Source organism: Euwallacea fornicatus, chromosome 15 (assembly GCF_040115645.1).
Source record: "Euwallacea fornicatus isolate EFF26 chromosome 15, ASM4011564v1, whole genome shotgun sequence".
Taxonomy (NCBI): domain Eukaryota; kingdom Metazoa; phylum Arthropoda; class Insecta; order Coleoptera; family Curculionidae; genus Euwallacea; species Euwallacea fornicatus.
This window is the reverse complement of record NC_089555.1, coordinates 2,691,868-2,713,581: the sequence shown is the minus strand read 5'-3', so window position 1 is coordinate 2,713,581 and position 21,714 is coordinate 2,691,868. Positions and strand designations below refer to the sequence as shown.

The 21,714-nt window shown below is 35.9% G+C and overlaps 7 protein-coding genes across 9 annotated transcripts; 3 read left to right on the top strand and 4 right to left on the bottom strand.

Annotated features, from left to right (window-relative positions):
- Window positions 1–1,697: 1,697 nt before the first annotated feature.
- Window positions 1,698–2,920, top strand: LOC136343680 (apolipoprotein D-like). Its single transcript, XM_066290561.1, has 4 exons — window positions 1,698–2,172; window positions 2,231–2,456; window positions 2,511–2,601; window positions 2,653–2,920. Exons 1-4 carry the CDS (start codon window positions 2,050–2,052, stop codon window positions 2,885–2,887), a joined length of 675 nt encoding a protein of 224 aa, XP_066146658.1. The 5' UTR covers window positions 1,698–2,049; the 3' UTR covers window positions 2,888–2,920.
- On the bottom strand, window positions 2,906–5,018 carry alpha-PheRS (phenylalanine--tRNA ligase alpha subunit). The gene is made up of 6 exons (XM_066290555.1): window positions 4,713–5,018; window positions 4,237–4,418; window positions 3,663–4,183; window positions 3,468–3,606; window positions 3,282–3,411; window positions 2,906–3,230 (listed from the first exon to the last, which is right to left on the bottom strand). Exons 1-6 carry the CDS (start codon window positions 4,927–4,929, stop codon window positions 2,932–2,934), a joined length of 1,488 nt encoding a protein of 495 aa, XP_066146652.1. The 5' UTR covers window positions 4,930–5,018; the 3' UTR covers window positions 2,906–2,931.
- A 90-nt stretch (window positions 5,019–5,108) lies between these two features.
- On the top strand, window positions 5,109–13,051 carry c12.2 (von Willebrand factor A domain-containing protein c12.2). Its single transcript, XM_066290550.1, has 18 exons — window positions 5,109–5,433; window positions 5,514–5,755; window positions 5,809–5,976; window positions 6,032–6,120; window positions 6,176–6,251; window positions 8,692–8,850; window positions 8,906–9,092; window positions 9,145–9,490; window positions 9,594–9,876; window positions 9,925–10,249; window positions 10,316–10,541; window positions 10,793–11,327; window positions 11,379–11,732; window positions 11,785–12,049; window positions 12,106–12,226; window positions 12,290–12,479; window positions 12,611–12,849; window positions 12,900–13,051. Exons 1-18 carry the CDS (start codon window positions 5,253–5,255, stop codon window positions 13,000–13,002), a joined length of 4,089 nt encoding a protein of 1,362 aa, XP_066146647.1. The 5' UTR covers window positions 5,109–5,252; the 3' UTR covers window positions 13,003–13,051.
- LOC136343678 (uncharacterized) lies at window positions 6,231–8,182 on the bottom strand. 3 transcript variants are annotated; one of them, XM_066290558.1, is made up of 3 exons: window positions 7,729–8,182; window positions 6,742–7,233; window positions 6,231–6,690 (listed from the first exon to the last, which is right to left on the bottom strand). In XM_066290558.1, exons 1-3 carry the CDS (start codon window positions 7,835–7,837, stop codon window positions 6,290–6,292), a joined length of 1,002 nt encoding a protein of 333 aa, XP_066146655.1. In that variant the 5' UTR covers window positions 7,838–8,182; the 3' UTR covers window positions 6,231–6,289. The 3 variants fall into 3 exon arrangements, with proteins under 3 accessions (XP_066146655.1, XP_066146654.1, XP_066146656.1); XM_066290557.1 differs by having other exon boundaries at window positions 6,231–7,233; window positions 7,729–8,174; XM_066290559.1 differs by having other exon boundaries at window positions 6,231–7,204; window positions 7,729–7,804.
- A 122-nt stretch (window positions 13,052–13,173) lies between the features above and the next one.
- LOC136343679 (transmembrane protein 127-like) lies at window positions 13,174–15,597 on the bottom strand. Its single transcript, XM_066290560.1, has 5 exons — window positions 15,344–15,597; window positions 14,907–15,137; window positions 14,686–14,853; window positions 14,494–14,628; window positions 13,174–14,437 (listed from the first exon to the last, which is right to left on the bottom strand). Exons 2-5 carry the CDS (start codon window positions 15,133–15,135, stop codon window positions 14,277–14,279), a joined length of 693 nt encoding a protein of 230 aa, XP_066146657.1. The 5' UTR covers window positions 15,136–15,137; window positions 15,344–15,597; the 3' UTR covers window positions 13,174–14,276.
- Window positions 15,598–15,894: 297 nt separating this feature from the next.
- Arl1 (ADP ribosylation factor-like 1) lies at window positions 15,895–17,010 on the top strand. Its single transcript, XM_066290562.1, has 3 exons — window positions 15,895–16,069; window positions 16,125–16,341; window positions 16,399–17,010. Exons 1-3 carry the CDS (start codon window positions 16,066–16,068, stop codon window positions 16,718–16,720), a joined length of 543 nt encoding a protein of 180 aa, XP_066146659.1. The 5' UTR covers window positions 15,895–16,065; the 3' UTR covers window positions 16,721–17,010.
- Window positions 17,011–17,365: 355 nt separating this feature from the next.
- On the bottom strand, window positions 17,366–21,655 carry DNApol-delta (DNA polymerase delta). Its single transcript, XM_066290552.1, has 15 exons — window positions 21,461–21,655; window positions 21,267–21,402; window positions 21,047–21,178; window positions 20,725–20,990; window positions 20,312–20,666; window positions 20,076–20,257; window positions 19,788–20,021; window positions 19,573–19,738; window positions 19,312–19,523; window positions 18,996–19,257; window positions 18,533–18,939; window positions 18,088–18,337; window positions 17,907–18,036; window positions 17,630–17,854; window positions 17,366–17,578 (listed from the first exon to the last, which is right to left on the bottom strand). Exons 1-15 carry the CDS (start codon window positions 21,508–21,510, stop codon window positions 17,403–17,405), a joined length of 3,183 nt encoding a protein of 1,060 aa, XP_066146649.1. The 5' UTR covers window positions 21,511–21,655; the 3' UTR covers window positions 17,366–17,402.
- Window positions 21,656–21,714: the final 59 nt, after the last annotated feature.

Genomic DNA, 21,714 nt, shown 5'->3' with positions numbered 1-21,714 from the left:
TATGGGCAGCTCCAGTACTACTATCTTTAGCCCATCTCAACAAAATAACCAGTTTTGTGTCCAATGCGAAATAACCGAGCTCCAGATCTTCGTTAAAAGAGCTAATTCCAAAAGTTTTCAACGGCATAATAGTGACTTATGCCAGTGATCTCCTCTGAAATCCATGTCTCAGCTCGAGTAATTTAGTGACATATTTTCTCTCACTTAGCGATCCTACCCTTAGTCCAGATCTTAACCCTCCAGATAAGACAACAGAAAAACACGTTAAATGAGGCTTGAAGAACTTTTTCGTGCTAAACGCAGTCGTTTTTCAATTTAATTTGAAGATCTACTTCTGATGAACCAGGTGGACACATAACTTTGTAAATAAAGGCACGAAATCGCTTATTCGGTTCGCGTTCTAAAAGAACAGGAAGGCTGCATCTGCTGAATTCGAATAAGTAAAACCGAAACGTTTTCTAATAAATTCTACGTAGAGGATTAGCCAATTGACATAAAAACATATATTTTACATATCTCGCAAATCGACATTTAACCGCAACCTCAAGAATGTGTTCCATTACACTCTCAATGGAAGCACTTGAACATCACTTGATGGAAAACTCAGTAAAATCTCTTACATACGGACTTGTTAGTGTATGCCTACGCTCTAAAACAAGCATAAGTTTTGCATAATGTATGTGATGTTTAATAAGTGTGAAGATGGGTGATTTTACGATGATGAGCTGAAAAAATAAGTCTGAATGTGTCCGAAAGCAACGTACACATCAGGAAATAAAATACTAGGTCAGTAAGATGCCGCGCCGTGCCGAAGAATGTCGACTGACCTTGACTTAAAGAAGAAGAGGCAGTACCAGAGGAGGTTGGTTGAAAGAAGAAGTGGCGGAAGTACGATTTGACTGTCCCCCGTCGAAAAAAAGACCTCTGGGTCCGATTCGGTGGTACCCTGGGAAAATATGCACGGAGTCAGTTGCAGAATTGGCCAGGAGATCGGTAATCGAATAATCAGTTTGGCCTGGTTACGTGGTTGGTACTAATTCGGCGGTACGCCAATTTGGGTTCCTTTTTCCCACTTAACGATATCGATAAAAATGTGGCCGATCTGTCTCTCATCAAGTCCAAGTATAGGCTTTTATCCTGTATATAGTTACCACATCACCAGGAACAAAAATTACGTATAAATAAATAAATCAAGTTTCAATCAATTTATTTAAATTTTTAGAATGGTTCAAGTTTGATAAAAAGTGTGTTATTCCAAATGCATCAAAGTGATTAGTGCCCAAACTGATTAAAATGGCCACTATTATTTTTTTAATTAATTAAGATTTGACCCATGAAAATTATATTTTTCATGCACTGGACATAATGAAGTATTTATTCCAAATCAATTAAATTATGTGTTAAAAGAGCTTGTAGAAGCAGTAAAAATAGTAATAAATGTCGTTCTTTAATTTCTTAATCCATGATTTAAATAAACTGATTCAACACATTCCTAATAGGAAATGTAAAACTCATGATAGTATGGTGAATGACATATCGGTAGCCATCAGAAACATATTCACACAGTCACTTTAGGTATTCCTTCAAAGATGTCTCATTCAGTTACCTAATAAGTTTCATTTGAGTTTTTTTTGGCTGATGAAAGTTTTCAACTTATGTTTTTTTTTTGAAAAATTTATTTAGGTAAATTTTTGCTCCTGTTTCTTGACAATATGGCGGATAAACATTTTATTGTTAACTATTCTACCGCATAAACATAAAAACTAAAACCATGTCGCAGCATTCAAATCATTAAAATTTGTGCATGACGCACTCATTTATTATCCCATATTCATTAACATTAAATATTTACATCCTGCTTTACAACTAAGTTATGTATCGCCAGCCCATTCATAACTGCTAGAAAAATTAATATTACACTTTAAAACTGTCGTCTCCCACGTTTTGATTGATAAGTAGCTCGGACTTCCCTTAACCAAGCAAGAATGTGATAAAAGAATTTGTTTATTATTTATGTAAAACACTTCTTTGCATGAACGTGGAGTAAACATGAACGGCAAGCTATTGCTTTTTCTATTACTATCAAGCTTAAGCATTTGTGCTCTAAAGAAAAAAGAAGACAAGACGAAATGCCCGAAAGTTAAAGCAATTAGGAACTTCGATTTAGAACGGGTAATTATATATAAGTATTATACAATTAATTTGAAAAATTCTTTAAACGAAATTATAGCTGCTTCATGAGTGGTATGTAATAGAGTACTATGCGAGCTCAGAAGAAGCCTTGGCCTACAGATGTATGAGAGCGGAATTCACCATGTCCTCTCCCGATGAAATTACCATGAACTTCACTTACAGCTTCACAGATGATCCTTTAAATGAACAGCTTATAGGTAACATTACTTGGATTATTCCTAATCATGGAGAACCCGCTCATTGGACCCATTCTGAAGACACTTGTGAGATACAAAAAATATTGAACTCGCAAATTAAATCCAAGTTTATTATTGTAGATGAAGGAGTTTACAATACGTACGTGCTAGACTCTGATTATGTGTCATGGGCTTTACTTTTACACTGTGCAGAGAAATCAAAAGTTCCCAGGTAAATTTATTGGACAAAAATCAATTATCGGTACTAAATATATATTTATAGATATTTATCCAGTTTCATCATGAGCAGAGAACCAGCTTTAGGCATAAACGTCATCTCCTATTTAAGAGAAAAATTGCCCCAATATGACATTGATCTTTCTTTTATGTTCGACATGGTTCAAGGCGACTGCAACAGCACTAACCTAGAAAATATACCTCCTTCTCTATTAGCTGACTTGGACAGACCTAGTCAACTGGGGCATCGAAGACACCCCATGAAACACATTCATGGATAGTAATAAATTAAACTCTGCTTTCTTAAACATCAAGATATATTTCTTTACTTATTAAGCCTACATATTGGACTCTTCTGAACCATGTATAAGTCCACTTTAGGCCCCACCAAATCCCTAATGTTATTGAAACCATACTTAATCATAGTGGGTCGTTCCAGAGAGAGCCCCCAAGCGATTACTGTAACATCGCTGGGTAAACCCATTGGCAGCAGCATCTCTGGTCTGAAGATACCAGAATTTCCAATTTCGATCCACTTTCCAAGTCCTGGATGGAAGCAGAAAATTTCCATGCTCGGTTCGGTATATGGGTTATAAGCAGGCTTAAATTCCAGTTCAGTGATACCTACACATAAAATTTTTAACGGGCTCAAATTAGCTGGTAGTAAAAAGTTACCTAATTTTCTAAAAAATTCTGCAAATACCCCAATTAAGTCACCAAGAGTAAGATTATAGTCGGCAATAACTCCTTCAACTTGATGAAACTCGGCCAAGTGAGTGGCATCCAAAGTTTCATTGCGGAATACCTGTAAGGATAGTAATTATTTAGTTATTTCTTACTCAAAGAACAGAAACATATTACTTTATCAATACTAAAGAGCTTAATTGGCTTGAATTTTGGTTGCTGAGCAGCCTTATACAACATTCTAGCACTGACAGCAGTTGTATGTGTTCTTAGTAAATTTTTTTGAGCCTCTTTGTATTGCCAATCATATCCATATCTACCAAAATAAGCATTAAAATGCAAGTCTCAACAGAAAACAATAATTTAACTCACCCTTGGGAACCATACCCTCCTGTACTATGCACCTTTTTAACCCTCTGTAGATAATTTTCGGGAAATTTATGACTGTATTGAGGATCAGAAATAAAGAAAGTATCATGAGAGTCTCTAGCAGGGTGCTGTTGGGGTTGGAATAATGCATCAAAGTTCCAGAAAGAGTTTTCAATGTAGTTGTTTGTAGGCATTTCAGCAAATCCCATTTCTAAGAAAATTTGCCTGAATTCACTTCTAACTTTAAGCAGTGGGTGCAGGAATCCTGAAACCGGAGGAACACCCAAGGCATCAAAATTGTAATCCTTGAATGTTTGATTTTTCCAACTATTATTAGAGAGCATCTCAGTAGTAAGGTCAGTTTCAAATTTATTCAATGACAGGCTAAATTGTGGCCCTTTTTTTAGTACATAAGTTTTAATGATTGACTCTTGAATTAATTTCCTTTTTTTATAATCAGCTTTCTCTTTGTCACTAATATCTGCATGCTTGCCAGAATCCACCAACTTGAGATGATCTTGAACCTGAATCAAATAGTATTTTAATATAATGCAACAAATAATACTGATCTCATTACCAAATCAGTAATAGAAGCCACATTTTGTTTCACTAGAGGGGGCTGGATTGTTTTATCTATTAAAATCCAGCCATTTGACATTGCTTTGCTGAAGCCCACTTTAGAATTTGGTAGCTTCATAAGTTCAATTTGGCTTATGCCTGACTCAGGGATGGCCTTGTATAGTTTGGCTTCATGACTGCCTAAATGTGATTTAGAGCATAGGACTGTTTGAGCCATATATAGATATTTAAGCCATGATTAATGATGAATTTGAAGCAAATTCTGGTTGACTTAAGCACATAAATATGATTCCAATTTTATATTTTATTAATCTACTCTGTGTGAAAATGTGGCTATTTGATCAATGTATGATGCAATAATGAAACTGAATTTTATGATAAACATGGTTACATACTCATAAAGATTGTAAAACTATTAAAAATGTCATTATGAATTTTGTGACTGAAAACTACACTTAAAATAGTAATAATAACCTTCCCTGGCCACCAACTTTCCTTCTTCTGTAAGTTCAATGTTCTTTTGATTTACAGGCTCAGCAGAGATAAGGTCCCCATTCGCCTGTATGCTTTTAAGAGCCCCAATAACTTTCTGATGGTCCTCATTGAACTCTTCAGCTAATTTGAGAGTGTTAACCTCGATATTTTCTGACAGATACTTCAGGATACGTTCAGCCATTTGGTTAATGATCATCTGATAATTCACCTCAGGTATAATATGATGTAAAGGGCTATAAATGATATAGAGGATCGTTTGCAGACCTGAATTTTTTTTTTATGAGGTTTAAGGTTATGTTTTTGGGTGACAAGGGTATTCGTCAAAACCCTCAATATTGATTGGTCAAAATTGGCACGTGATTTGAACGTGGCCGTCAGAGAAATTCACTAAAATCAGAGCGCAAAAAAAATTTACTGTCCATGTTGATTTTTTTAAATTAATTTATTAATTATTCACTTTCTAGTAAAAACTACATAACAATTTCTTCCCTGTTAAGCTTATATAACAGCGCTATTAACATGTTAAGTGCAAATAATCAAAGATTGCAAAATTTAATAAGAATCCTCAATGGAATAAGGCCCGAACCTGCAGAATTAAATCCAGTCCGAGCTTATGTTACTGCGGATTCTGTAGCTATTGGAGCAACCATCAAAGAAACTCTAAAACCTGACACACCAGAATTTGTGCCGAGGCTTTATTGTAAGTGTGACAAACAGCAAAATCTTATGAAACATACTTGAGTACAAAGTTCAAATTCCTAAAATTCTCTCACTTTCTAGATCGAAATGGTCTTCCCCAAACCACTATCCATCATCTCCGATGGATCATGCAGAAAGATATCCTCGGCCAAGATGTGTTTCTCATAGGACCCCCTGGACCTCAAAAGAGAGTATTAGCTATGCAATATATTGAACTCACAAATAGAGAACATGAGTATGTAGCGTTAAGCCGAGACACTACTGAAAGTGACCTTAAACAGAGAAGAGAGATTGTGGAGGGTACTGCCAAATATTTTGATCAAGTATGGGTTTAATTTTACAACATATTCAAGTTAATGTCTGTGTCTGTATGTAGAGTGCAGTAAAGGCTGCTGTTAAGGGGAGAATTTTGGTGCTAGAAGGGGTAGAAAAGGCTGAGAGAAATGTATTACCAGTTTTGAATAATTTACTGGAAAATAGAGAAATGCACCTTGAAGATGGCAGGCTCCTTATTCCTGCAGAAAGATATGACAAGTTGCTGATGGTACCCACATTAGATATTTTGATGTTCTAAGAATTTGTTTTTACTGTAATTTTAGGAGCATGGTGCAAAAGAGCTGGAGAAGTGGAAATTAGTAAGGGTAGATGAGAACTTTAGAGTAATTGCCATAGGACTGCCAATCCCCAAGTAAAAAGCCATATCTTTAGCACCACAAAATGTATATTCTTAATGTTTTTCTCAGATACCGAGGGAATCCTTTGGATCCTCCATTAAGATCGCGTTTTCAGGCGAGGGATGTTTCCACTTTCACATATCAGGTAAAGTCATTAAAAAAATCATTTTAATACTCATGAAGTTACAATTGGGAGCTAATTTTGCTACTAATTATGCTACTATTACAATCGCTGGATCTTTTAGCTGGCAAATTAGGCATGAAAATATGTAACTGCCTCCTCACACTGTTCATCCTTGGGTCGACTTCCTTTTCTAATTCTTCTTGACATTCATCATCGTCCTGATTGGCTCTTAGCGGTAGTATATGATAAAAATTCTCATCAGTAACGGTAGAAATCTCTTGATTGCTATAAATTAGAATATTTTGAGAGCTGTCTTTGTGACTCCCTGAAGGAGATTGGGTTTTTAGAACCGAGTAATCAACCATATTATTCCCTTCTTCCGAAACTTGCTTTATTTCCGTATCTGCAGTCATCATTAAACTCTTCTTGGAAGTTGGCTTCATTTGGGGATCATTGTTAGCTAAATCAAGCCACACTATAACTTTCTCACTGAGCGCATTATCCAACAAACCACATTCAGCTTCCAAAGATGGAAGTTCCGCATAATGACTTGGATGCAAGCTGGGCGGTCTGAATCCTTTAATGGCCCCAAAATCCACCTCATTGTTTAAATTTTTACATGCGATTTGTCTGCTGCAAATTGAGCCTGATGTCCAGGTTTTGGGCCTCTCGGGTGGTTTATCAGAAAGGTGTATTTCTCTAGATCCGTTTCTATGTCTCCTCACTCCCGAGAGCAAAACGCGCACTGAAGAAACGTTGAGAAGATTCACTGAAGGCCCAGCACTTTTTGTTGCTCTCACCTGGTTTGGCAAGAGCTGTTTTGGCTTTCTTTTGGGGTCGTCGACATCGGAGTGTTCCTTAGTTTTGTCTAGGATCACGTGGTGTTGCCCGTCCCTCCACACCGTGCGTATGTACAGAGGTCTTCGACTGGATTCCCAGTGAGTTACCATGATGTTGAATGCTTTACGAGTTGCCTGCAATAGAGGCGCAGTGGAGAATTTGACTGAAATCGAAAACTGAACTGAAATTAAATTTGTTAAAAGTAAATAATAATGCATCGTTTCGTGAGTAGTATTTTGATGGGAAAGTTTATGATTAATGAGGTTTAAAACATTGGAAAACTAGCCGAAATAATACGTTTGTGAATGACGTGAATTGAAATATCGCGTGACGAAATTGCGTTTTTTAATTCCTCAGATTAATTTATATTTTATTGCGAAGGGCAAGGTTTTTACGACCTTCAATAATCCCTTGGCAGGGCATTTTAACGGTTATTAAACGAAATGAAACATCGTACGCTCTGCTCCCACAAATTTTCGGTATTTATAGCGAAATATTTAATAACTTAAAAGCTCCATATAATAAAATACTAATTTTCTTAACAACAACTTAGGCAATTTTACTAATGTACTTCGAATCAATCACTTTGGGGTAAAAATTAAAATAAGGCCCGTGCACTAATAAAATAAAGTATGACAAAAAAGCGTTTGCAACTTACTCAGTTCTAATTGAATTTTTTGTCGCGCTGCATGAAAAGCCTGAATGGGGTTACGGTGCAACCACCTTGTCACCACACAAAACGACAGGAAATGGAGAAAGGGAGACATAAATGAAACCCCTCGTGGGTTGATCTGGAACAGAGTGGCACACTGTGACGAATTTGCGCAATGGATGCAAGGCCTGAATACAGGGTTGACACAGAAACCAGAAACTTTTACTTTTGTACAATCATCACCCTGTGTATGTAACGTTTGATTGCACTAATTTCAATTTGACCAATCTGGAGATTTGTAATATGAATTTCTAGTCTTATTCGCGGATATTCCAGAGATATCATTGTGATTTAACCACCTTGTAGAGGCTTATTCAATTCGCCCATTGAAACGATCAAACAACCTCTTACGATTTGGAGATGTTATTTGGAAATTTGCACTTTATTTTATGATAGATTGACATGCAACTGTGGCCTAGAGTTATCTCAATTCCCGTTGCTGGTAATACTAATTTGATCGAAAAGTCATCATGAATATATTCTCTTAAAGAAGCGGATTTGAACTGGAATGAGTTAAAGATCTTATTTATACTGCGGACGGGTAATTTACGCGCAACAAAAACCCCATTTGCAGTTTAATTTATTTCATATGGCAAGCTTTTGCCCTTGTCGGGAATGTTGTTGTATTGATGGTGACATAGTTCCAAGTAGAGTTTCTTCATGATATTTCCAACAAACCTAACAATTTTCATCTAACAATGGTGCCAACTAACAGGCAAAGTTTTCAATTAATTTCGTAAGTTTATTACGACCGCATTGGGTTTTCACGCGAAGAAGACGTTAACACGTAAAACTTGGGAAACTTTAAACTACAACTCTCTCGTGTCGTGTTTGCCATGCTAAATTGATTTTAAAATTATATTTAATAGGGCCAGAACTAATTTACATATATACACCGTTTACTTACAGGAGTGGTACAGGGAATTAACTACAATGAGACCAAAAGCTGATAAAGGCAAAATAGAAAAGCTTTTGTCGTGTGCCTTCGCTTTAATCAATCAAGAGACTAAATTCATGGGGCTTCCTGATTTTCCTGTGGACAATTTACCTGTAGCAGTACAGATCTTAGTAATGCAACTTCGTAATAAGGCTTCTATAGGCATTTCGAATAAACTTTTTCCAGGAAAAGAATCCGGATGTTTCAGTCTATGACCTTTTTTACCGCCTCTACCCCTATAAAACTCTCTTAGCAGACAGCGTTGAGAACATCGAAACTTTACTAAAGACCTTCATAGATATTCCTGAAAATGTTGGGCAGCAAAGCAAGATATCTTCACGCATTGCCCAATTCTTTAACTCCCCTAAGTTTGGTAAGTAACTTAAACAAAATACTGAAGAAATGCCCAAACTTGTAAATTTTAGCCAAAGAATCCTTAGACGGATATGTTCCTACTAACTACCAAAACCAAGTTCTAGAAAGCATGCTTCAAACGGCGAAAATATCTGATTTCTGTCTAATTGGCTTCAGTGGATCAGGAAAAACTTTGCTACTGAATCAAATAGCTGTAATGCTCAATCAAGAAACGGAGAATATAGTTTTATATCAAGATATGACTTCACGTGACTTAATTCAGCAGAGAACCACCCTTGAAAATGGCGATACTATGTGGACATTTTCTCCCTTGGTGAAAGCTGCTCTAGAGGGTAAATTTGCGGTCTTAGATGGGATAAACAGGATTCATCCCAGTACCCTTTCAGTTTTGCACAGGTACTGATCCTGAGTACGTATCACCATCAAAAATGTATCATCATCTCGAAACCATTTTAATTATATAATCTAATAAGTGCCGAAATAAGAATTTATGTTGAAGGTTGGTTCATGACAGAGAGTTGCAATTGTATGATGGAAAACGTCTTGTCAGCTCTGAAAGATACAAATTTCTACTGGAAAAAATGAAATTAACCAGAGAAAAGTTAGAGGACAATGGTATTTATGAGATTCATCCAGATTTTAGGATTGTAGTTATAGGGGAACCCCCTAATATTCAATCTAAAGAAGGAAACTGGATATCACCGGAAATATTGAGTCTGTTTGTGTTTCACGATTTAAGAACTTTGAGCAAACTTGAGGAGATGCATGTGATTACTTCAAAGGTAAGTTATTTGTAAGGCAAGCAATAATTTGATATCTTCAATGATTAGTTCGGACCAATTGACAAATCTTTACACAAAATCATCAACCTGGCTCACCTTTTACGGGAAAACCAAGACCGATCTCTAAAGAACTTAGCCGGTCATCTCTCCACTAGGCAATTATTACGAATTTCTGGAAGATTAAAACGTTTTCATACAGAAAACATTTATGGAATCCTCGAGGAAACTTTTATGATCAAATTTCTTCCATCAATAACTCGTAAATCTCTAGAAAATCTTATATCGAGCGTTGGGATTACTCCACAAGAAAAGTTATTGGAGCATGATTGTTCGAACATTAAATGCGAAGTGAAGAACAATATTTTGACTATTGGTAATATAAAGGAGATTTAAAGGGAAACTTGTCAAGAATTTTCAAAGATTTTTTTTTTTAATATAGGAAACACATCTGTGTCAGTTTTTGAAACACAAGACCACAGTAAAGTACCTCAAGTGCTATTCTATGACATTCCACAGCACATACATCTTATGGAGGGTCTTTTACAGGACTTCGAATTGGGCTATCATTTACTTTTAGTGGGAAATCAAGGTGTGGGGAAGAATAAAATTATTGACCGCTTTTTACAATTGCTTAATAGGCCTCGAGAATACATACAATTGCATAGGTAAATTGTTAAATGGCTCAAATTCCTAAATTTGTCCAGAACTCAACATTGTAATTTGGAATGATCTCGTGATACTATGGCGTATGAAATTTTACGCGTGATTAAATAGGTGTTACAAATACCGTCTAATACATGATGGTAAAATTAAAACTTTCATAGTGAATCTTGACAAATTAGTGAATCATATTTTTAAAGGAGAAACCTGACTTTATTTTCAGCTTATTTAGTTATAAATTATTGTCTTTTTCTAGAGACACTACAGTTCAAACCCTCACCACACAACCCACAATTAAAGACGGAGTTTTAACGTACGAAGACTCGCCCCTAGTTAAAGCGATCAAATACGGACATGTCTTAGTGGTGGACGAGGCGGATAAAGCTCCCACTCACGTGACTTGCATTTTAAAAACTCTAGTCGAATCCGGGCAAATGATTCTAAGCGACGGCCGGAAAATTGTTAAGCAAATATCCGACAATAAGGACACACACTATATTAAAATACATCCAAATTTCCGGATGGTGGTTCTGGCTAATCGTCCGGGATTCCCGTTTCTTGGAAACGACTTTTTCGGTGCTCTCGGGGATTTATTCAGCAGCCGAGCTGTTGAAAATCCCTCAAGAGAATCAGAGATTGAGCTTTTAAAGAGCTACGGCCCAGCTGTATCGCCAAAAATCATCCGGAAATTGGTAGACATCTTCGAGGAGTTGAGAACTATGGCCGATCAAGGACTATTAAATTATCCTTATTCCACTAGAGAGGTGGTTAATATTGTTAAACATCTGCAAGTAATTGATTAATAGATTTTAAGGAATTCTGTTAGTATGTGAATATTTTAGCAATTCCCTGAAACAGATTTGGAGGAAGTGATATTTAACGTCTTTGATTTCGATAGACACAGTCCGGAACTATTGGAGACTGTAGGGGAGGTGTTAGAGAGACACGGCTTATCTAAAAACGTCATTTCTAGTGAATATATTTTATCCAAAAGAGTTAAAGAAAAGATTCAAGTTACAGTAAACAGATACAGTGGGTTGGATGTTTCCGCCCCTAAACATGGAAAAGAAGACCCAAAGAATGAGCCCCATATAGGGGGTAACACGTGGGCCGGAGGAACTGGGGGCAGGGACACTGCAGGTTTGGGCGGCAAAGGCGGTCCATACAGGCTCGACAAAGGGCACAAAGTTCATCAGGTGCATATTTAACTCGATAATTACATTTTTTTATTCATAAAAAATTTATTAGCTTTCGGACGAAGAGAAAGCTAGTGTTCCAGAACATGTAACAAAGGCAGCTAGACAAATGAATCGGCGGGCTTTTGCTGAAAAGTTAAAAGAAATAGGAATGTCAGGGTACGACCATAACGTGTACTCTCAGTTTTCCAATGCGGTTTCCAGGCAAGTTCAGTCATTGAGGGTTATTTTGGGCAATTTACAAGCGAAGAATAAGGAAAGGAATTGGTACAGACATCAGACTTCCGGCGAGTTGGATGACGTGAAGCTTATAGATGGTAAAGAAGACCTTTCTGTGATGTTTATTTGCCTTCATAAAACCTTTTTCGGCTAGGTTTATTAGGTGAAAAAACGATATTCAGAAGAAGGACCGAACAAGAACCTGAAATTGGGACGCCTCAAATAAAACCAAAATTATTTCGCGTTTTAGTAGATGTTTCTGGAAGTATGTACAGGTGGGTATTCCTTTCATTATTATATGATTCACTGATTAAATGAGAATTTTCGGGAATTATTAGGTTCAATAGTTATGATGGAAGATTGGACAGGGAGTTAGAAGCTGTAGTTTTAGTTATGGAAGCCTTTGAAGGCTTTGAAGACAAGATAAAGTATGATATTATAGGCCATTCAGGGGAGGAATTTAAAATTTCGTTTGTCTCAAGAGACAATCCTCCAAAAAACAATAAAGATCGCCTAGAAATTATACGGGTAATTTTTCATGAATATATCAACTTTTGGAAAAATGCGTTTAAATAAATTATGTGTTCGAAAGTACTCAAAGACTGGCGGAGCTACAAGTAACCCCAAACAAACTACCAACTTTTTATTACAAATTTCAGACAATGCATGCTCATTCGCAGTATTGTTGGTCAGGCGATCACACTTTGGAATCCACCCAATGGGCGGTAACTGACTTATCTGAAGCGGATTGTGATGAAGCAATTCTCGTGCTTCTCTCGGATGCCAATTTACAACGATATGGAATTCCGCCCTCAAAGTTGGCAGATGCATTGACTGTGAAACCGAATGTGAGCTCCTATGCTGTGTTCATCGGGGGTCTTGGAGATCAGGCGGAAAAGTATAACATCTAATGGTTTATTATCCTAAAACTCCCGTATTTTTTTGTAGATTAACGCAAAAACTGCCGTCAGGGAGAGCCTTTATTTGCAACGATACGAAAGAGTTGCCGCAAATAATGAAACAGATATTTTGGTCCTCAGTCAATGTATGAATTGTTGTGTATTAGACAAATTAAATAAATTTATTTTTATATTCAAAAATGTCTTCTGAGTTTTGAGGTTGTGTTCCATGGTAACCTATTCCTTTTTTTGTGTCTCAAAATCTCCTGAGTTAATTCACGGCAGTATCGTTAGGAACTTCTAGTGGAAAAAAACCACAATAATCAATTATTTAAACGTTTAATAGTATGTACGCGTGTGTACAATGTACAATCTTTATAATATAGTATTAAGAGAAAATCAACAATAGAAAATGGTTATAATATAAACAAAAAAGCGTTAATGTTAATATTAAACAAGTGCTATTATAGGTATTTAATCTTTGGCTTTTGTCAGATACTTGAGACATTTGGTAGATTCAGAACAACATGAGATTCAATAATGTGTTTTAATCGAGAAAAATGATCATCCTCGAATCGCCAAATTGGAGGAAAGCATACCTAATAAATAAAATACGTTGCTTTCCATTTTGATCCGTCAGATTCTTGATCATGGTTCACTACACTATAACTAAAGATAAGGAAAATTCTACGTAAAATACTAGTAATCACATAACATTTACATTGTTTAACAATCGCTCAAGTACTGTTAAATTGTTCTCAAGAAATTGTCGCAAATATGAGATTTGCATTATTCATAATTTGCAACAAATTTGTACAAAGCACTTACACACTACAGCAAAAATTTTACATATTGTTCTTCATGTACTCAGAATTTTTAAGTAAATATTTTAAATGACTATTCCCTCTTAAATTTCATTTTTTCACGCCAGATACAAAAACTGCCCCTAGTCTCTCTCGGGCCATTCTCTTTTCCTTCATTCAAATTTTATGTTAACACCAATGAATAGTATTATTTGTATTTCACAGGGACTAGAAAAAATATACTCTCTATCACAAATATTATGCCCTATACAATAGCAAAATATAAATCTGGAATATACTTTCTATGTAGTGATATCTGATTAGGAGTTAACAACACAATAAGCAACAAAATTTAGATTATTGGAAGGTGTTTAACTGTACTAAGTCTGCTTTCTATTGAATGCAATGGAAAGCCAGCTTGATACAGATAAACAACTTCCTTCAAGTTAGACCTCCATCAGTACAAATTTCTACTGCCATTTGAAGCTATGGAATCATATTTTTTAATACAGTGCAGAACTGGCCTCACAGCAAAACAAATGCTGAAGTGCATGACATTCAATGTGATCTATCTTTAGGCATAAATTAACACAAACCTGGTTAAATTAACATTAATCAACTTATCAAGGAGTGTATGGAGGAGGGGGTAGAGAATAAGGAGGAGGGGGTGTAGGACTTTGAAAGTGGTCATCAAAGCCATCAATTAAGCACCTGTCATCCTCTTGCTGGGACGTCTTGTATGGGAGCATCAAACTATAGAGGACACCCAGTGCTTCGATACATCCTAATAATAGATTTTTCATATTAAAAAAAGAAATTTTATGGGAAAGAAACACCTACCAGCAAATGTCATTAAGTAGAAACCAAACCCATAGGACACATCACAGTTCCTAAGGGAACTTCGACCCTCAATGGAGTTTTGTAACAGCATCACTGTGTAATATGACATTGTTACTATAATCATTATGACTAATACTGAAAAATTTTTAGGGTTTGTTATAGTTCTTGAAGACAGTTTTAGTATTGACTCACTTGTTGAAATACCTGCAACTGAATACCTCCTAAACATTTTATATATTAAAGTTCTAGGACCGATAATGTCCAGGAAGAATCCAAGCAACGAGAACAATATAGCCATAAAAAGCAGCAGAATTATTATTCGCATCATGTTAACTATAGATGAATCTAAGCATTTGTAATCTAAAATATTTCAAGTACTGAATTTGCAGAAAATAAATCTTACAGTCACTTACCATTATAATCAATTCCATCATCGGTGTAACCAAACCAAAAAAACTGTCCTAAGGTCAAATATGGAACACAAGTACCTCCGTCAATTATGAACCAGGTTAAATCTCCCATTGACATGCAAATTAAAGTAATTGCAATCATATGGAAAGTGGCCAATATAAGGTTCCTTTCCTCATCTTTCTGATGGAACAATTCCTTGATGTATGAGAAATTCACTTGTTGGATACACATTGCTGGAAAAATTAAAAAATATTAGATCTTAATCAATATTTTCAGGGGATTACTGTTATTAAGAATGATTGGTGATCAAATCTTATTAGTAGTGGGTTGGAGTGTTCTAATATGCATGCAATGGCAGTTAATTGTTAAAAACCCAATCAACTAAAAATCGTGATAACCGTGTTATATTGACCTTGCTGTATAGTGTTTTGCGACTTACCAAATAGTTCACAGAGAAAAAAAGGAGTCCAAGGCTAGTTAGGCACGGTTAAACGAAGTTCATTGTGATAGTAAACGAGAGGTGCATTCTTCTGTAGAATATCGCTTATTCGAGGAAATCGCAAATCTTCTACGATATCGTATAGTGTATTTTTATGGGTTTAAATACACCTTTTATCACTACTTTTTCTCTTTGTGGATAAATACGGAATAAATAAAAATTAAACTAAATACGAAATGTCATTGACAATGACAGCTGTTTGTTTTGGAATATATGTCTTTGTGAAAGCAATAGATGGTGCTATAAGAAAATAGCAAACTAGCACTGTGAACTGTTGTTTAAATAATTGAGTCTTAAATTACTTTCAAGGCAGTATATGAAAGTTTTAATAGTTATCAATTTTTATGACCAATTTCCATTAAGATATATTTCAATTGTCATATTTTAAGAAACAACACAAATAGCATTTTCGAATAATATAAATAACTCCGAATGCCCTCGTGTTCTTAAAAATCCTAAAACGCCATCTGGTAAATTAGTCTCCAATTGAATTTTTGACGTTACCGTAGCATCAACATTAGTTTTACACGTCAAATGTTTTAGCAAAATTTTGATTTTCCCGATTTTTCGGAAGTTTTCCTAGTGCTTTTTTAAAGAAAAATGACCAGTTAATTTGTCGTCATCTTTCTTAACGAAGTCCTCAATCAATATTACTTGCAATTATGGGTAATACCTCTTTAGAACTCTCGCAATTCACGATGATTCACAGGTTAGATTTCAGGTGTCCTGTTTAGTTACTTCAAAAGCCTCATTGGGGCCCGAGAAATGCGGATTCTCATTTTGGGGTTAGATGGGGCAGGAAAGACCACCATCCTGTACAGACTGCAGGTCGGTGAAGTGGTCACCACCATACCTACTATAGGGTTCAATGTTGAACAAGTCACATACAAAAATCTGAAATTCCAAGTATGGGATCTTGGAGGACAAACTAGCATTAGGTATTAAATTTGTAAGTCTAGCTAATTGGAGTAGAGACAAAATTTTACCTTTCTTAGACCATACTGGAGGTGCTACTACAGCAATACTGATGCTGTAATTTATGTGGTGGACTCAGCAGACAAAGAGAGAATGGGAATTTCCAAAGATGAGCTCTTTCACATGTTGAGGGAAGAGGAATTGCAGGACGCGATTCTTGTAGTATTAGCCAATAAGCAAGATATTCCAGGATGCATGTCTTTAAAAGAAGTGCATCAGGCTTTAGGTTTAGAAGCTTTAAAAAATCGAACTTTTCAAATATTTAAAACATCAGCAACCAAAGGAGAGGGGCTGGACATGGCAATGGAATGGCTTGCCAATGCACTGAAGAACCGGAAATAACAGTTTCACCATATTTTTATTTATTTTTCTAGTCTTAATGATGTGTACGAAGATGCACTCTTTTGCCTATATGGCATTAATGAGACTTTTGTAACAAGGTATAACCAGGTTCATGGCACAAGTTACTCCTAGAAAGCAGCTAAAAGTGCATTTCATTTTATTTCAATGTTATTTTATTGAAAATATTCATTCCATTTTTTGTCAAATTGTTGGTTTGTCTTAATTTTATTGTGTGAATTTTCCTTGTATTTCCGATTTTATTTTGTTCCATTAAATCAGAGAAGTGGAAAGATGCTAAAATTCAGATGTATAATCATGGTCCCACAAAGGGTTTAGCTAAACTTAACCACTATTTGAATTACCTAATAAAAATAGCCGTGCTTTTGTTATATGGGGTAGTTCTAGTATCAGTTGATTTTATCTGAACCCACTTTTCAACCATAACTGTACAAGGGAACCTAAAGGCACCAAAGTTATTTTGCTCCACTCATCTGTATCTGGTATATATATTGCAATATTACTTAACCATGATCATGTAATTATAATATTGTAATACCTTTAGCCTGTATGTAAATAAAATATGAATTGTAATTTAGTATATAAAAATTTTTCATTTTGGGTTGCCTCAAAATATAACCACTTGAATGAACACTGAGCAAACAATTTTATTAAAGAACCGTATCTAAAACAAATCAGATCCACCTTCCTCTTCTTGCAGAATAGAATCTCCAAACCTGCTAACTTTGTTTTTGGAAGTCTCCAATTCCATCTGTACCTTCTTGCGGATGTAAAATATTGGGCAATCTCTGCTAGTGCATAGAATTTCTTCATGTAAAGAGCCTTGGCAACGCTGACATTCTGTTTGACATAATATGTGATTACGCGTATTAACCTTCACACTACACGGACCTGTAAATAGAACTGCAAATCTATCTTCCAACATGCGGTGGTGGCAGAACTCCTGCTGGTAAATTGACGCCTCTTTAGGCTTGCAATAACCACAAACAGCCTCATTTTCATACCCTTTGGGAAGCACTGACTTGCACCCGAGACAGGTTTCTTTCTTTTGAGTAAAAGCGGCTAAAGCTCCCACTTTCGATGTGACCCTAGTGCGAGTCCTCGTATGTTCGCCTCCTGATTTTCATTAAGGAAAATAAATTATAAAACTATTGATCATTTTACATACGCAGCAAAATAGATTCAGCATTATCTCCTAAAATCGGCTGGAAAATCCTCACTAAAGGCTTGGAGAGTTGGTTTTGCAGATAATAGTTTGCGTCTATAGGAATGTTGTTTTCTAATACAAAAATCGGGTCCTGAAATGTTTTTATTGTTAAGATTTCTTTTCATTCTCGTGAGACACATACTTCAGCCTTTTCAAAAGCTTTAGAAGTCTTTGAAGCAGCAGTTATAACATAGGGAATTCGATCTCCTAATTTGGGGGCGTTTCCTGGATCTCTCTTTTTCATCTTTTTTGCCAGCTCCACATGAGCTTGTTTCGCTTGATAGTCTTCTTTAGTCAATTCCTTCGTAATCACCAACTGCGAAATGTCTATATTGTTTTGCAAAAGATCCGAGATTACTAGTTTTACGTAACTTATGGCCCCGTCAGGGTCTCTAAAAGGTGTTAGATTTGATATACTGGCTGTTACAAATTCACAGGAATATATGGTTTTATTCTATACCAAAAGAAATACAAGATTGGTTTAGAAGATATCCATACATACATAGCAAACATTGTCTAGCATACTGTAACTTAATTTCAATGTTTTGGATGTAGCTAAAACTGTGAAAGTATCTTTGTGTACAAACCTGTCAATAAGCAGCTTCTGCAGACATGTATTAATAACATCCACCACTAGCGTGCAGTTGTCTCTTCGGACAGTTTCAATCCCTTTGCAATCCATTTTGTCATACTTATCAACTTTGGTGAAATAAAGCCCCGCATAGCGTTTTTTGTTTATCAACAAATAAGGGAAATAGACTTTTTCAAATTCCAACTTAATAGGGCTTATAAACTTGGTACTAATTGATTCCGCAGCTTCTCTGCCTAGCTCCATACTGCGCTCCAGTGATTTTACTTTAAAATTCACCATAACCGAATCAGTATCGCCGTAAATTACTTTGGCGTCTGATTCATAACCGTTTTTAATCGTGTAATGTTGTTCAACTTCTTGTTTTGTTTGCTCGATCATACAGCGGCCGTAAGCCGTGACACTCTTAAAAAATATATATATACTTATTGAATCCTTTTTTGATAACTTAAGAATCTTACTGACGATATTTCTAAACAAGGCAATTTCCCCACTTGGGCCCCAGTAAATCCATAAACGGAATTGGCAGATATTTTATAGGCCAACTGCCTGCCGTTTAACACCGCTATCAGTACTGGATCTTTAGCGTCTTTAAGCAAAGCTTTGGTCTTTTTTCTTGCTGCTAAAAGATGTTGCAAAATATGGGGCAAAAGCCCTGGACGCACTGAAGACTTGACAAATAAGCAATTGGCTGGAGTACTTGTGACTTGATCATCTGAGAGTCTTTCATGTAAAATGTATATAAATAAAATATTAGCAAAATAAGGCTAAACATACCCCAAAGTATCTTTCATATGAGCACTCCTCAGTAAGGTAGTATAACATAAATTGTGAGCTATCATTATACTAGGATACAAAGAGCTGAAATCTAGAGTTGCAATTGGGTCTGTGTAATAACCCCGGATTGGCTCAATCACAGTAGCTCCTTCATATTGTTCAGAGTTGGACTGACCTTGATGGGCGGGCATGAAATAGCCAGCCTCTCTAGCCTAAATTATCCAATTTTTAAAACCGAATTTACAGATTATACTATCTTACATGTCTCAGAAGTTGAGCCACAACCTTAACTTGCTCCCCTTTTGACAAAAGACTAGTTATAGCCACCCCTGTCACTCTAGCCATTTCTATATCATTTGTGAAGCTTAGAACTGTATTTATTAATCGCATAGGTAGATCTGCGTCTTTGAGACAATACACTGCCAATCTAAAAACTTCCATGTAGGAAATACATAGGAATAATAGAACCTCAGCACCTTCTCCTGGTTTGTTCGTCCCCATTTTGCAAATCTGTAATAATACTGTAGTGGACATCCTCCTTTTGTTCCCCCAAAATCTCCTGACACACACTATTCAGAGTGTAAGATCTGAGTTTAAAATCACGCTTAATGACCATGAGCATGTCATATGGCACTCGCCCTTCAAAATTTATGGTCTTATATACTCTTTTCCCAATTTTTGTTTGTGTTGTAGTTTCCTTGATTTGAGACCTTTTGAAAAGATCGAACTAACACAGAGATTTAAAACTGGCAAAATAAAACTACCTAACATCTAGTAAACGTCCTAGCAAATCAAAATTAGACACTTTTAAATGCTTAGCTCGGTCCAACAAATATGTAAAATCAAAGTTGTTAATGTTATATCCAGTGAAAATGTCTGGATCTAGTACTCTTACAAATTGTGCCCATGCATTCAACATTTCACTTTCAGTCTCATAACAATAAACCTAAAAATAAGCCATATTTCTAAATGGTTTTTTGAAAAAGAAGTGTATTCTTACCTCGGCATGACCAATGGGAGCACATGATTTAAGGCAGAAAATATTCCTGATCATTACTTCCTTTGCACCATGGAGCTGTATTACATTCGCTATTTGAATCACTGGATCAACTTGAGGCTCTGGAAAAATACCTTTTCTTCCAGCACATTCAATATCAAAGCTATGAATCCGGAATTGAGCCACATCTCCCCAATCACCTTCAGGGGCATGAGCAATGAAATCCTCCCATGATATGTCACATTCAATCTGGCATCTGGATACTTTGGCATGGGATGAAGTGTCTGAACGCAGATACCACTTTTTAGGGGGCAATTCTATCCAGACACAACCCAAAATATTCGTATCCACCATAAACCTTTCATAATAGAGGAAGTTTGATTATAAGAAATTTGCTGTTTGTGATAAGACAATACCTTGTTTCAATGTCTACATTAGACTCATAAAACTCAAAAGGGTGACTGGAAAGAGGAGAGTAAATTACACTGTTTGATAACAATCTTTTGGCTGCAGGCACAAATTTGTAAAGTGAAACTGTGATTTTGGCAAATTTCTCATCATTGGTGCCCTTATAGTGGAGCAAACTTTTACCATTTATAATTTCAATCATCAAAACTGCATCAATTATTCCATCTTTGTTACCCCCCCTTATGTCAGCTATTAAGGCATCATTCAGCTTGGTCTATAGAATAAATACTTCCTTTTAACACTTTCTTTTTTATTTTACCAAAGGATAACCTTGAATGGTTCCAAATCGGCTTCTGTAAACTTGTCTGGTAAGTTAATGTAGAAGTATGGAGAGAATCCATGGATGTGACAACAGACGCTATTCCCACCCTTGGTAATTCCAAACATCCGCATGATAGGCACCTGAAGAAAATGTTTTTGTTTCAATGAAGATAACAATATAGAATTTTTTTGTGTGGAAACTCTTATGAGTTCAAATTAGATAATATACCTGCCCAGTTTGGGGCCCTGGCATGCCAGGGTAAACTTTTCCCACATAATTGTCCAACTCAATTTCTTGAAAAACAAGTACGTCTTTAGTAGGATTCAGTTGAGGTACTGGGGGTCTCTGAATCCTGCTGTTGGGTCTAAAAGAGGGGCATTTTCTGGTGTTTTTTAAAGGTTAAGGAGACTGCTAGAACTTACTTGAATTTCTTAAATATGCCGTCATGCTCTCCTGATTTCCTTTTGCTCATATTTAGCGTTATTAATTAATAAAAAGTTTATATTTAACGACACCGTCTGAAAACGAAAAAATTGGCGCCGATTCAAGAAGATTGTTTTGTTTTCTTAACTTCAAACTTCAATGAAAAATCAAAATTATTTGATATATGTAAGTTGGTCGATTTGGGTTACGGCTATGTCTATCCTTTTTAAGAATGTATTAACAAGAAACATAT